Consider the following 14,275-nt stretch of genomic DNA (forward strand, 5'->3'; position numbering starts at 1 on the left):
AGGTAATTTGACTAAATTATCCTTATTTATCACTCATTTTTATTTAACGCTTCTCTTTTTACACTATTAATATATCTGCATATTTATCACTTATTGTAAAAGTGGAAACAAATAACTATTCGTGCATAGTTTTTGTAAAATGACAAGTACTCCTTCCGTTCATCTTACATGTTCATTTTCTTATTAGCACAGAGGTTAAAAATCAGTAAATGATAGCGATAATTTTATCATATTATTTTTTAATATAATAAATTTAATATTTTGAAAAATGCACTATCTTATTTAGTAATAATAAATATTAAGAATAATTTTGCTTTTGCAAAATTAGACAAGTATTGTCTTAGAAATTTCAAAATTCTAAAAACAAAAAAGGAAAAGAAAAAGTAACGCGTCCTCGAAATCAGGGCCCATTTAATGTAGAATATTTACCATACAATATTTCGAGCCCTCTTTTATCGTCGGGTCAAGATATTTCTACTCGTTTTCCCTTTCTTTAAATACACCCTTTCACTAAATCAATAGCAAAAACAAACACTTTAACACATAGGGTTTTTTTTTTATACTTCGAATCGCAAAAATTGTGAAGAGAAAATGGCAGAGCAGCTAACAGAGGAGCAGATCGCTGAATTCAAGGAGGCTTTTAGCCTTTTTGACAAGGACGGCGATGGTAAAAGGATCATTTTCGGAATTTATTTTTTACTTTTTGGTTGTTTTATTCTGATTTTACAGTGCTGTGTTTTTGTTGTTTTTTTGAGACGGAGATGGTGTTCATGTCATTGTGTTTAATTTTGTGGTTTTGGATTAGATCTAAGGTTTTGCTATGTTTGTTTGTTTGGTTGACTTAGTTTTTACGCGATTTTAGTGTTCTTCAAGTGTTAGCTATTACTGTAGAAAAGTTAATTATGCTGTTTAGATTTTTTGATTTTGTTGGTTTGGTGAAAATTGAGGAAAGGAGAAAAAAGGTTATGCGAACTCAAGTGTTTTGAGAAGAAGAGTAGAAGAGGAGAGAATGCTTGTAGGTTTTTAAGCCTATGTGTAGTAGGATCAGTGGTTTTCAGTAGTTGAAAATGTCGAAGTGAGGTATATCTCTGTCTTGCAATTTTGTTCATCTGCTTATAGGAAATATCGAAAATATTTTGGGGGGAATGAGCCACTTGTAGGAGGTGAACCTATGTGACGTAGGATCAGTGTTTGTTAGTAGTTGGAGGACGTCCGAGGACTAGAGGGTATCATCTCTGTCTGGCAGATTTCGTTCATCTGCCCATAGAAGATATCGAAAACATTTTTGGAGTACGAGCCACTATTTTGTTTGTTTGTAGACATGTCATTAATAGAAATAAATTTTATGTTTCCTGAAGTTGTGGTTTTGTGATGACGGAAGTGCCTAAGGTGATGCATATGGAAAATTTTGTATCATGTTTGGCAATATCTATCACACTTCAACTGTTTAATTTGAAGTTTGCGTGATGTCATTTGATTGATTGATTTCATCTGCTCATAGAAAACATCAAAAATATTTTAGGGAGGATGAGCCACTTATTGTGTTATTTGTAGAGTTGTCACTAGTAGAACTACCTTTTAATTTTTTATGAATGTGTGGTTGTGTGATGACAGAAGTGCCTAATTTTGATGCATATGCAAACTTTTTCGCACATTTGGCAGTATGTATCACACTTCAATTCTGTTTAATTTGAAATTCGTGTGATAGCATTCATTGGATTGTTGATTGCATCTTGTATTTATTGATGCCCTTCTTTACTTGGTACAATTTATTGAATTGCGCAGTTATCAGTTTAAAATACTATCCATGTTTTTTATACTTGTTTAGGTTCAAACAATAGGTGATTCTTTTCGTCTGTTACTTGGTACATGTGCTGGTGGGAAATGGCGGGTATCCCATTGAATTAGGATAGGTGTGTGCAAGTTGGCCTCCGACACCACGGTTATCCAAAAAATAATAGTTGACTAGGGTCTGCCTAAATCCTAATTGTTGGCATTTTGAAGATGTTTTGTATAATGTGATCTGTTTTGGATGGATAAGAGTGTTCGTCATTACTTCCCTGTTTTTCCTTCTTATTTATATACAAAAAGAGTTGTCTCTGGGAGGACGCCTTTTTTACATGTCACCCTTGTGTTGTTTTTTCACTTTTAGTTTCTCAATGTAATTGTGTTCTGGTTGCTCCTTAAAGTCCCTGTGGGTATTCTACATTTTATGTTCTTCTTAGGTTTACCATCTAGTGTTACTATTCCATGAGCAGAACCAAAAGTTCTAGTTGTGATCTGAAATTTGCTTCTTTAGGCTGTATTACTACCAAGGAGTTGGGAACAGTGATGAGATCACTTGGTCAGAATCCCACTGAAGCTGAACTACAGGATATGATCAGTGAAGTTGATGCTGATCAGAATGGAACCATTGATTTTCCAGAGTTCTTGAATCTGATGGCACGTAAGATGAAGGTATAGGAGTACTAGCTATTTAAATATTATGTTACTGTCTTTCTTATTTGGCCTTATTAAGATATTTGATATGTGTTGCTTCACTTCAGTTTCCTCAACCATTATTTAGATGCCGCCTCCTTGAAAATTGATTTTTAGTACAATTTTGACTGATTTGACTATTGTGGACGGCGGCAACTTTGCTGTTGTGATCAAAATTCCATTCTGTCTCTTTAAGTTGTGATAGACTCATGCATATACCAATTTTGTCTTCATATTTTAGTCTACTTTTCTGTGATTAGGGACTGTCGTGGTGTGGTCCATCTTCATATGTTTGTACTTGTAGGATATCAACTTGATAACTTGCACATATTTTTCAGTTTAGCATATTTGTTGTATTTCAACTTCGTGGATGACTTCTGCAGTCAAGTGATTTTTGGGTCAAATATTGAGTATGCGATGGTCTTGATAGTTCCTAGATTCTTTCAAGCGGTTCAAGAAAAGCCTTGCTCTGCGTTCTGCATGCACTGATGAGACTAATCTTATAGGAAAAGTTGTTTCTATGTAATAAACATCCAAGTTACAATAATGAGATAATATAATTGTCAAGGGATCAATGATTGGTTCATTCTTCCTTTTGTTCTTTTAGCATTTTGTTTTCTTTTAGCATTTTGTTATTGTGTTTCCCCTTTGGATGAAAAGTAGGCAGATATATGCTCTCTATTTTGCCTGTCAAATATTATTATAATCAGATTTCATACTTGGAAAAAGAATGTACATTATTTGGACTTTATTCTTGTGAAGGACACCGATTCTGAGGAGGAACTTAAAGAAGCTTTCAAGGTTTTCGACAAAGATCAGAATGGCTTTATTTCTGCTGCTGAGGTACTTTTCTGTAGAGAAGTTAATTTCTGCAAGCAATTGAGGAATAACTTTTTTAACATGCTTGTAGCTTTTTCGTCATCAAAGTATGTATCATGGACTGTCAATTCGTGTCTCTTATGTGTAAGCATTTTGCATTTCAGCTTCGTCATGTAATGACTAACCTGGGAGAGAAGCTGACTGATGAAGAGGTGGATGAGATGATCCGAGAGGCAGATATTGATGGTGATGGGCAAGTTAATTACGAGGAGTTTGTCCGCATGATGCTTGCCAAGTGATGGCTTAAGATTCTCTTAGTTACTGTGTTACTGCAACTTCTAGCTGGCAAGTTAATATTCTGTTAAGACAAACAAGTGTATCGCATGTTTTTAAGTAGCATCTAGACTCCTCCTAGTTTATGTTTCAACTTCTGGACTACGGGTGTATACAGCTATAGTCCCCTGCCCATCCAGAGGGTAAAAGAAAAGGAGAAATTAGGTAGTTCATTGGTAATATGCCTTGGTTTTCACTCCGTTTCTAACTGTTTTATATTTCCCGTTTCTGGTTTTTGCTTCTATCACTGGTTACTCGGAAGGTCAAATGCAAGTTGATTATTTCCGAAAGCTGACTGGTAAATGTTGGATGCCCTCGTTTTATATAGTTATCACACTGGCAATGAGGTTACTTTTGGGCATGTGACTATGTTGTATCGTCTCTTATTTACTGTTGCTGCTCTTCAGAATAGAACTGTGTCATTTGTTGCTGTTCCGTGGTTGCTACAAAAGTTGGTATATTAAATTTTGAGTTGTTTTCATCATCTGTTTCACCATCTATCTGGTATAACATTGCTAAGACGAAGCATATTATTGAAAATTTGGCCTACAGGGTACAATGGGCTTAATTTTGACACGTCTAGTTAGCTCCATGCCTCTCCAATTTTGTTTTTACCGATGTAATATGCAAAATAATCAATTTATCAATGATCTGTGGAATATGTAAAATTTTGGTTAGTTGTGAACGGCTCGACGAACTTTTTTCCCAGTGTAATCATTATCTAATTAAGTAATTATAATTCTTCTATTATTTTTATTATCGCTGTAAGAAATACTTGTAGAGCTGTGAATTCCATAACCTATTGATTGAGCCACTAGTAACCTCGGAAGCTTTGGATTTTCCTTAATCGAACAGATTACTAATCTTGGATTTTTCCCCAAGTTATTTATCAACTCAAATGTTCATATAAAGAAATTGAAAAAGATGTTAAAATGATTGAATTGAAAGAAGTATTAAATTTTGATAATGAAAAAGAGAATATGTCAATAGAGACTCAACGAGGGGGACTACTAAACAAGGTTAAATGGGAGAGGACGGGATAAATTAAACGGGACAAATAGGGCAGAAAAGGGAAAAATTTTAATAGAGGAAGACTTACACGTCCCATTTTCCTGGGAAATTTTGATTTTGAAATTGTGTATTGGCCCGCACGCGGTTATATAAGAGAAAGTCAAAGTTTAATGGGATTATTGATCACTACAAGGCTCGCGTATATATCTGATGGGACAGTTGATAACTACAAGGCTAGAGTGTATGACTTTTTCTTTTTTCTTTTTGTTTTTTAACTCGGTGTTTGGTGCCCACGTTGAAGTCTAATTAAATTTGAATTTGTGTCGAAAAGTGCCACATTGACAAGTAAAGCGCTCCCTAACAACGGCGACTTCGTACCTAACAACGACGACTTCGTACCTAGGGGGATTCAAACGTGAGACCTCTGATTAAGGATAAAAGAATACTTACCACTTCACCACAACTCTTGTTGGTAACGAGTAGGGGAGTGCATTTGATTTTCTCTTATTCAATTTCTATTTTTTCGATTTTCGGTTTGAAAAAGTGCAATCCAATTCAAACCAAAATAAATTTAATTTGGTTCGATTTTTTCTCTTTTCAATTTAGTTATTCGGATATGTCAATAATTAATAACATAATCAAAGTTGTATTTACATACTTAAATGTACTTTTTAATATATGTCACGAGTAAAACTTTAAAACACAATCCAAACATAAATATAAATTAAATTATAATGAAGTTTCAAGGCAATTAGCTCTGGCGGAAAGTGATAAACTCAAACTTAGTTTTTGGTTTCTCGATTTTTTATCTTTTCTTCATCCGAAATCAAACTAAAAAATAATCAAAAAATTTCTTAATTTGAAACCAAACCAAAAAAACTAATTCAAATTAAATTCGATTTGGTTTGGTTTTTTAATTTAATCCAAATAATCCACACCCTAGTAACGAGTATGACTTATCCCAACCACTAGTGACGGGTGTAAATGCGAGTCTATTCAAGTCACTCATTGTTTAACAAAATAAAAGCAAAAAATGATATTTCCTTCTCCGATAAATTAATGTCAAATTATTTCTTGTGTTTATATTTTACACGCTCTTTTAAAAAATCAACTATAAGGAATGTACTACTATTTACTCCCTCCGTTTCATATTAGTTGGCCCCTATGGACCTGACACACCCATTAAGAAAATATTAATTAGAGGGTTTATTTTACCAAATTAGCCTTATTAATTAATTATGCTTTGAAAATATAAATTTGAGTAAATACATTTTGTTTAATCATTAATGTTAAGAGTAGTATTGTAAGAACATAATAAAATCTCTTGATAAATTGAAACAAATATTTTTAGAAAGAAAGCCAACTAAAATGAAATGGAGGAAGTATGTCTTAATATATATTTTATCTATCTTGAATATTTATATGTCCTATTGAGATGTTTGTAGTCTACAAAAATAATTACAGCTAAACGTAAAATGAGAAAGAGATCACTAATTTTTTTTTTTAAATTTCTAAAATAAAAAATTATTGAGATAATTATTTTAAAAATTACAATATGTTATAAAATATAAAACAAGAACAAGAATAAATAGAGAAGAGTAGAGAGAATAGAGAGAGTAATTCTTATTTCTCTTGAGGGATTTTTGATTGAGAATACAATGAATAAAACTCCTCTATTTATAGAGGACAATACTTCTAGTTTTTGATTAAAAGAAAGACTCAACACTCTCCCTTAAATATCTAGATAGATAATGTACCTCTTTAAAATCTTATTAGAAAAAACCCAGTGAAAAAAAAATCTAATGAAGAAAAAAGAGTACACATCTATAACAATACGTATTTCGGCTGCATCATTAAAAACCTTACAAGGAAAACCCGCTGGGACAAAACCTTGAAAGAGAAAAAGAGTTCAGCGCATATTAACTCTACCTAATGAGAACATCCTTGAACATTTGTATCCCGATCTTGTGCACCATCTTCTTGAAAGTTGCAATTGGAGAAGATTTGGTGAATAAATTAGCCACATTGTCACTTGAATGAACCTGTTACACGTTAATATCATCATTCTTTTGTAGCTCATGTATGTAGAAAAGCTTTGGCAAAATGTGCTTCGTTCTATCTCTTTTTATGAATCCTCCCTTAAGATGTGCTAAGTATGCTGCATTATCTCTGTATAAAACTGTGGGTACATTGTCACATTTCAAATTATATTTTTTTCGAATGAGATATATCATGGACCTCAATCATACACATTCTCGGCTAGCTTCATGAATAGCTATTTTCTCATCATGGTTCAATGAAGTGGTGAGATACATTGCTTTGTATATCTCCAAGATATGACAGTGTCCCCATATGTGAACACATTGCATATTTGAGATCGAGATTTATACGGGTCAAATAAGTACTCAATATCAGCATGACCAATAAGATCGGGACTACAATATTTAGAATAAAATAAACTCATGTATTTTATTCCATTTTGATGTCTCCTAGTAGGAGCAGAAATATGTCTTGCTTAACAAATTGACTGAAAAGGCTATATCAGGCCTTGTAGTATTTGCAAGATATATTAGTGTTGTACATTAATTGCACTAAGATATAGTACTTCATATTTCTCATTTCAGCAAATAATCTTATTACTTTTAAAAACTCTCCAAGAATTTCAATGATTTTCAAACCATCAGTTTATCTCTCATAAGGATAATAAACAAGTTTCCCAGAAACTTTATATGCTTCAGGTATTTTGAATCCTTTAGAGATTTTCATATGGATTTTTGTCAAGTGACAATATCCAACATGTCAAGTGTGACATCTTCAAGTGTCTGGACTGCAAATCAAATAAGTTTTACGCTTACCAAAATGCATCCTTTCAGGTCACTTAATATATGTTTCTACGTCAACATGCTTAAATTAACGTAGAATTCAGATCCTTGTAATCTTTTACAATATTGCGCCAATATTATATCAAAGATATCGTCGATGATTTTTCATTTTGTAACGGTTCACAATGCGACATAACATTTTGAGATCTCATCACTTAACTATTTTCAGGTACCTGAACCTCTTATAAGGTTTCATGAAGTGTTATGCCATAGGCTCTTCAAGCTCGCATTGCCTTCTTATTATGATTATTCGCTCCTTATTCGTTTCAAGGATTATTTCATTTGAAACCGATTAGTCTACCACGCTTTACGTATGCATAGACTTTGTCCTTTTGGGACACAAAATAGGAGCACTTGCAGCTTAATATGAGATGCTTTCGGTATTTGACTTGAATTATCCTTTGAATGGGGATCTGATGATAATTTCTAACATATTTCATAGCTGCTTATAACCTCCCCCTTATGTTAGGAAAACTAACATACATCTTCCACCTTCTTTGAGGAATATATATATTCACTAATCGTATATTGCACATCAAAACTATTAGATGGAATAATTCAGTCCTGACCTTGAACCAATTAAAAGAGAAGAAATAATCATAATTTAACCAACACATGAAGCTTTTGTTCTCAATGGTTTAACTATTTATTGAAGGCATTCGATGCTAAATCATGATCATCAAGATGAATTGTCTTGATTGTACAATCAGAAAGTTATGTTCTTAACTCAATTTTATTGAGTATCTAGCTTTATGAATGTCAAACTTTTGGTTGACAATAAACTCACATGTGATCATCTTATATTGACGCATCTGTAACACCCCGCATTTCGGGCTAGAACGAAAAATTATCGTTTCAATGCGTAGATGATTCAAAAGCCATAAATCCTATGAAAATTTGGCATGTTAATCAATTATGTAGTGTAGGAACCTATTTGAGCATAAATTGAGATCATAGAGGTCCCCAAACTCAAGGACGAGTTGAAAGCATTCCTATTGTTCGAGTTTGAGTGAGCGTCGAAACTTGAGTTAGATTCAATCGATCATAACTCCTTGTATATGACGAACTGGGTGGCCTACTATATATAAAATGAAATATCTTCGAATTATCTTTCCAACGATACCAATTTTGCTCAAATCTGAGATCGAAGCAAAAAGTTATACACATTTTACTTCAGCATATCTGTCCGTCGACAAGTGACGGCCTGAGCTGATAAGTTATCACATATGTGACGACCTATCAGCCATGTCGTCAGCCCAAGACAGTAACTCACCAAAATCAACCTCTGAGTGATGACCTGGTATGATAAGTTATAACATATGTGACGATCTATCAGCCAAGGTCGTCACCTTTAAATTTCAGCATTTCCTAAACGGTTTTGGAGGGGTATTTTGGTATTTTTTCCTTCACCCCATAACTCCATAAACACTGAATTCAACCTCCATTTCACCAAAAATACATCTTTTCTCTCAAATCCTCTCAAGAACCAAACCCTAGGGCCTCAACCTAAGATTCAAGATCCCTCAAAATTTCACCATTAAATTCCAAAATTGATTCCAGAATTAGAATTCCCAAACTAAGATCTTCAAGAATCATCCATCAAAAGCACAAATAGAGTCCCAAAAGCAAGTGTTCATCCAAAGTTCAAAATCTAAGGTATGTGGGGTTTATCCTAAAAACTACATGGGCTTGTAAACACTAGAATATGATTTAAAAATTATCAAGCATGAATTTAGAAAAGGAGTTTTGAAATACATGATTTTATTATACATTATGAATGTTTAATTGTATTGGTGATTTGATCTTTAGGCCATTTTCCCCTTTAAATTGATTTACATGTATATCTATATGTACGAAGATTTAGATTGAAGATTGTTTGAGAGTACAACTTATGAAATCCCTCTCTTGTGATAACTTTAAGTTTATGATATTAATGTGAAGGATTTGAAATGCATGATTTATAGCTTGAAAATAGTTTACTCAAATACCATAGTATTTTGAGCATGATTTAGAGATTTTAAGAGGGAGCTTCTTAACATAAATATGTTTTGTTAAAGAGAGAAAGATTTGCATAAGATTAAGAATTTTTGACATGACCAACTTGTATCATTGAAATATTGTCAAAGAGAGTTGCATACATGGGTTTACATGAGTATTTAAAGAAAGGGTTCTTCGAACTGATTTATCAATATGGTGGTCCCAAACTTTATTTTTTGAAAACAAAGATTTTAATAAGCTAACCATGGCTCAGAGATGTGACTTGCAAGTCAATGGTATGACGATACCATAAGTATATATGTCATAACAGAGTATGTTTTCAGAGAATGCATGTTTTAAAGAGTTAAAAATGGGCATAAAGAAGGTTAGGTGGTTACCCGAAGAAGGCTTGAGTTCAAGTAACTCTTAGCCTAAAACCGTATTTGCCGATACGGGTAGATTATTATTGTATGCTGGCGACGACCGTGTGGCATAACAGATTCAGAGACTCCGACCCTTGCGGCACACTTGGGTTGGGGGCTTGGCTGCCGAGTTAATGACAGATTCCATATAGCCCGTGGAATTTCAGAGTTGTAAGGTATACCACCTAGCGCAAAAGTAAAACAAAGAGTGTCACAGAGTTCATATGATTTTACAGAGTCTTTCAAAATGCCCATGTGATTTCTTACTATACGATGTGTTTATGAACTATTTTAAATTGCTCTCATATATGTTGAATATAAATTATTATTTTGGATTTACTTTGCGTACCAGTACATCTGTATTGACCCCCTACCTCCCAGGTTCGGAGGCTCAATCTAAGGATCCAGCTAAGCAGTAGAGTATTTCAGAGAGAAGTAATATGTGCAGTAGTGAGCCTTCTTTGTTCCAGAAGGCCTGTTTATTTCAGATTATGTTATTCCATTTGGTTGGTCTACTGGGGGCCTTGTCCCAGTTTTCAGACAGTTGTCACTTAATTATGTAGTAGAGATTTCGCAGACTGTTCCAGATGTTTTTTTAGTTAATTTCGGATTTCATTCCTTATTGTTAAACTGAACCAAGAGTTTTGACCATGTTTCCGTATTAAATTATATTTTCATATTTTTTTTATTATATGAATGTTGTGCATGATTACCAGATAGAGTAGGACGTCTGGGCCTTCATGGTTCGGGATGTCCGTCACAGTCAGGGCCCTGGTTTGGGTCGTGACAGCATCTTAATAGATCACATGATTGGTGAACGGGCCCATATTCACCTTTTATACTTTTCAGATTTTAAGGGATCCAATCTCAATATAAGTTGGTCTAACTAACTTATTATGAGAACAAACAACATTAAAAGTAATGAAGAATTTTCTAATTCTTCAATATATGTTACATACTCAGTATGCACATCTTTGGAATATCGCAATCGTTCATATCAATTTATGAACTTTTATACTAGTAAACTCCAAGTTTACCATGACATGTACCTTTATTCTTTAGTAAATTTAAGATTTACTATTACATGAATAAATTTCAGATTTACTACTTCCGAAGTAGATATCAAAATAACTTTTCTCAATTATTCGGCCTCTTTCGAAGGTGAGTTGTGATACCATCACAATCATGTACACGTTTTTATTGATAAGCTTTACTAAATATCATCACATTCACCCAGGGAATGGATCTATGCTTATAACAATTAAAATTTTCATTCCCATGAATGAAATATAATCGTGTCTTAAGCCTATCAAATTGATAGTTTATAACCTCTTTTATGATATTGCTACTTCAGGAGCAAATCGAGGCATACATATGATCTTGAGAACGTTTCACTAACATATCTTATGATCATAATATGCGTGTGAAAATATCATCACTTTTGATGATCATTACCATATTGTCCCCCACCCACCCACCCCACGTGTGTATTCGTGCTTTCAATCACTTGTCTTCTTTTAGACATATTATGCAATGCTATCACATACACTTCAAGAATGAAGTAAGTTATCATATTTCAGACTTATCATGTATTGCTACCACATTCACTTCATGGAATGGAGCATGTTCAATGGGACATAATTCATACTTCTCATTAAAAACACATTATTTTGACTTAGCCATCATAATATCATCAATATAGTGCATTGAGATTCAAACTCAACGTCTTACCCATATAAAGGCGTCTTAGACATAAATTGATGGGACTTGAACCCAAATATTATCATCCCTTTTGATAATATTGTTCTTGAGGAATGAATTTAAAACATAAATGGTTCCAGACCAATTATTTTTCCTCAAATCCAACAATAATTATATCATTAATAGAAAAATACAAATAACATAAGGAATTACTAACCTTGACCTTTAGATTTATAATCTCACCTTATTTGGCAGAGTCTCGTACTGATAGCGTGTTATAAAATATAAAACAAGAACAAGAATAAATAAAGAAGAGTAGAAAGAATAGAGAGAGTAATTCTTATTTCTCTTGAGGTTTCTTGATTGAGAATACAATGAATAAAACCCCTCTATTTATAGGGGACAATTCTCCTAGTTTCTGACTAAAAGAAAGACACTTCAAATCTCGATAGATATTAGTTAGATCTTATTAAATCTTGATAGATATTCACTATAATGTAAATACATTTATAACACAATAATGTTTATTTGAGACTGGAGGAATACTACAAGAATACTAATACTCTATTTAATTTGTAAAGATAACCAAAGAGGAGAAAAAGTTGAACGCAAGTTTTAATATATGGATGGACCCCAAGAGAGTTTCTCCATACAAAGATTTTTGAATTAAAGCCGAAGGGATAAGAAGCATCAGAAATTCTCCTACCATAATAATGGAGATCTAAAACACCGCACATACATGTTTGATTGTTTCATTTGGACCCAAGGAACAGTTTCATTTTATTTATTTTGAAATGTATAGTACTGGTTTTTATGAAAAGTATTTTTCAAAAAAGCATTTTGTGTTTGACTTATCAATTTGAAATATACTTTTACCAATATTGAAATAACATTTCCGTTGGCTAAGATTTTTAAAGTGTTTTTGGAGAAAAACTTTAGATTTTAAAAGTATTTTTGGAGAAAAACTTTTTCATTTCCGCTTCTACTACTCAAATTTCAAAAACATCTTTTTGGGGGGTTAAAAGCTTGACCAAGCACTTTAACTATCTAAATAAATACTTATTTTAAAAAATAAGCGCTTTTAACTTCTAAAAAGCTCACCTTACATTCCTCACAATAGACATTCATTGATTGTTATAATTATATCAGAAGTAAAGGGAAAAAGAACAAGCTAAAAAGAAAATGTCTCAAGTCCTCCAATTAATACAAGATGGGATAATATTAGTGGATTTAATTAACCAAAAGTGAAAAAAATAACTTAAACCTAGTACTCCTTGACAAGTAAAAATGAAATTAGACCTTCTATTGAGTAAGAGAAGATGCATTATTAGCAGTAATATTACTGGATACAGATGAAGAATTATTCTTATGATTATGCATCCATACTTTAAACACCTTTCTACTTACCCCTACCTCTTTGCAAAACCTTTCTGTCTCATTTTCTTCATCTTTCCTTTGTAGTGTCCAACCCAATTTCTCAGCAAATGCAAGCATTTTCTCCTTCTGATCTGTTGTAAACTTTGTCCTAAACCTCTTCTTTCCGCTCCTCTCTGATACCGCTGGCGACTCTTGAGTCGCCAGACAGTAGTCAGCCGCGATGATGACTTCTCTATCATCGCGGCTGTTGTTGCTGTAACTAGCACCACCGCAAGTGATCTTGCGGTGGAAGTTACGGTGACACCCGCAGGCAGCGCAGTTTAAGCTGAAGCTGCCTCCGGGGGAAGTGTTGTGGTCATCGAGGGTGAATTCTCCACAGCCATCAGTGGCATAACTGCCAAGACTGGCTGCATGGTTCCTTAAGCATTCTCTGTAAATGTCATTTGATTTGTCTCCTTGCATTATTTTCTTTCTCTTTCTCTTTCTTCACTGTCTTGCCTCTCTACTATAGTCTTACAACATATGATAAGCACATATATGTATACTACTCCCTCTGTTTCACAATAAGTGAATTGTTGAAACAATTTTAGTGTTTAAAAATAAGTGAATGGTTCACAATTCAAGGTAAATGTTAGAATTTTTTTCCAAATTTATCCTCCATTAAATATGCATTGGGAGTGATGTATCATGTGTCTTTGCTTTTTGAAGAGGATAAAAATGGAAAAACATAAAAAAATTTATGTCTTTATTTCTTTTTTCTTAAGATGTGTGCCAAAATTCAACAATTAATTTATTGTGGAACGAAGGAAGTATTAATTATTTATGTACATCATGGGCGCCGTCACAAATTTTAATTTTATGAATTCTCAATTTCATAACAATAATTTCAAGCGCCAATAATTGACCCATAAGTTGATCTCTGGTTTCTCCTTTATATGTTATACATACCTCGATTTTAAAGAGGTTTAAATTATGTGTATTGTCAAAGTATAAAGAATTTTTACTAATAAATTAAACTGAAAAATTACTTTTTAGTATTTGTCCCAAATAGAGTGTATTTCTCTTATTGAAATTATATATTACCAAATGGGGAAATTATTTATTGTCATTTATGAAGAAGAAATTTTTTTTAGTTAAAGTATATCTACTCTTACTATAGATATGTTATTTATTTTTATAAAAGTATCTCAACTCTTACTAGATATGTGTATCACTTACTTCGACTAACATAATAGATATGTAAATTTATATTTTCAGTTTTTAAATGCTCTATAC

General features: G+C 33.0%; 2 protein-coding genes across 3 annotated transcripts; one reads left to right on the top strand and one right to left on the bottom strand.

Moving 5' to 3' along the window:
• The first annotated feature begins 335 nt into the window (after positions 1-335).
• Positions 336-3,991, top strand: LOC107862845 (calmodulin). The gene is made up of 4 exons (XM_016708542.2): positions 336-667; positions 2,300-2,457; positions 3,241-3,321; positions 3,462-3,991. The coding sequence occupies exons 1-4, from the start codon at positions 592-594 to the stop codon at positions 3,594-3,596; spliced, it is 450 nt and encodes a 149-aa protein (XP_016564028.1). The 5' UTR covers positions 336-591; the 3' UTR covers positions 3,597-3,991.
• Positions 3,992-6,240: 2,249 nt separating this feature from the next.
• LOC107866050 (zinc-finger homeodomain protein 2-like) lies at positions 6,241-13,522 on the bottom strand. Of its 2 annotated transcripts, none has more exons than XM_047409580.1 (2): positions 13,037-13,522; positions 6,241-6,683 (listed from the first exon to the last, which is right to left on the bottom strand). In XM_047409580.1, the coding sequence occupies exons 1-2, from the start codon at positions 13,460-13,462 to the stop codon at positions 6,567-6,569; spliced, it is 543 nt and encodes a 180-aa protein (XP_047265536.1). In that variant the 5' UTR covers positions 13,463-13,522; the 3' UTR covers positions 6,241-6,566. The 2 variants fall into 2 exon arrangements, with proteins under 2 accessions (XP_047265536.1, XP_016567717.2); XM_016712231.2 differs by having other exon boundaries at positions 13,031-13,522.
• Positions 13,523-14,275: the final 753 nt, after the last annotated feature.

The sequence above is a fragment of the Capsicum annuum genome, chromosome 3, assembly GCF_002878395.1.
Source record: "Capsicum annuum cultivar UCD-10X-F1 chromosome 3, UCD10Xv1.1, whole genome shotgun sequence".
In the NCBI taxonomy this organism is placed as follows: Eukaryota; Viridiplantae; Streptophyta; class Magnoliopsida; order Solanales; family Solanaceae; genus Capsicum; species Capsicum annuum.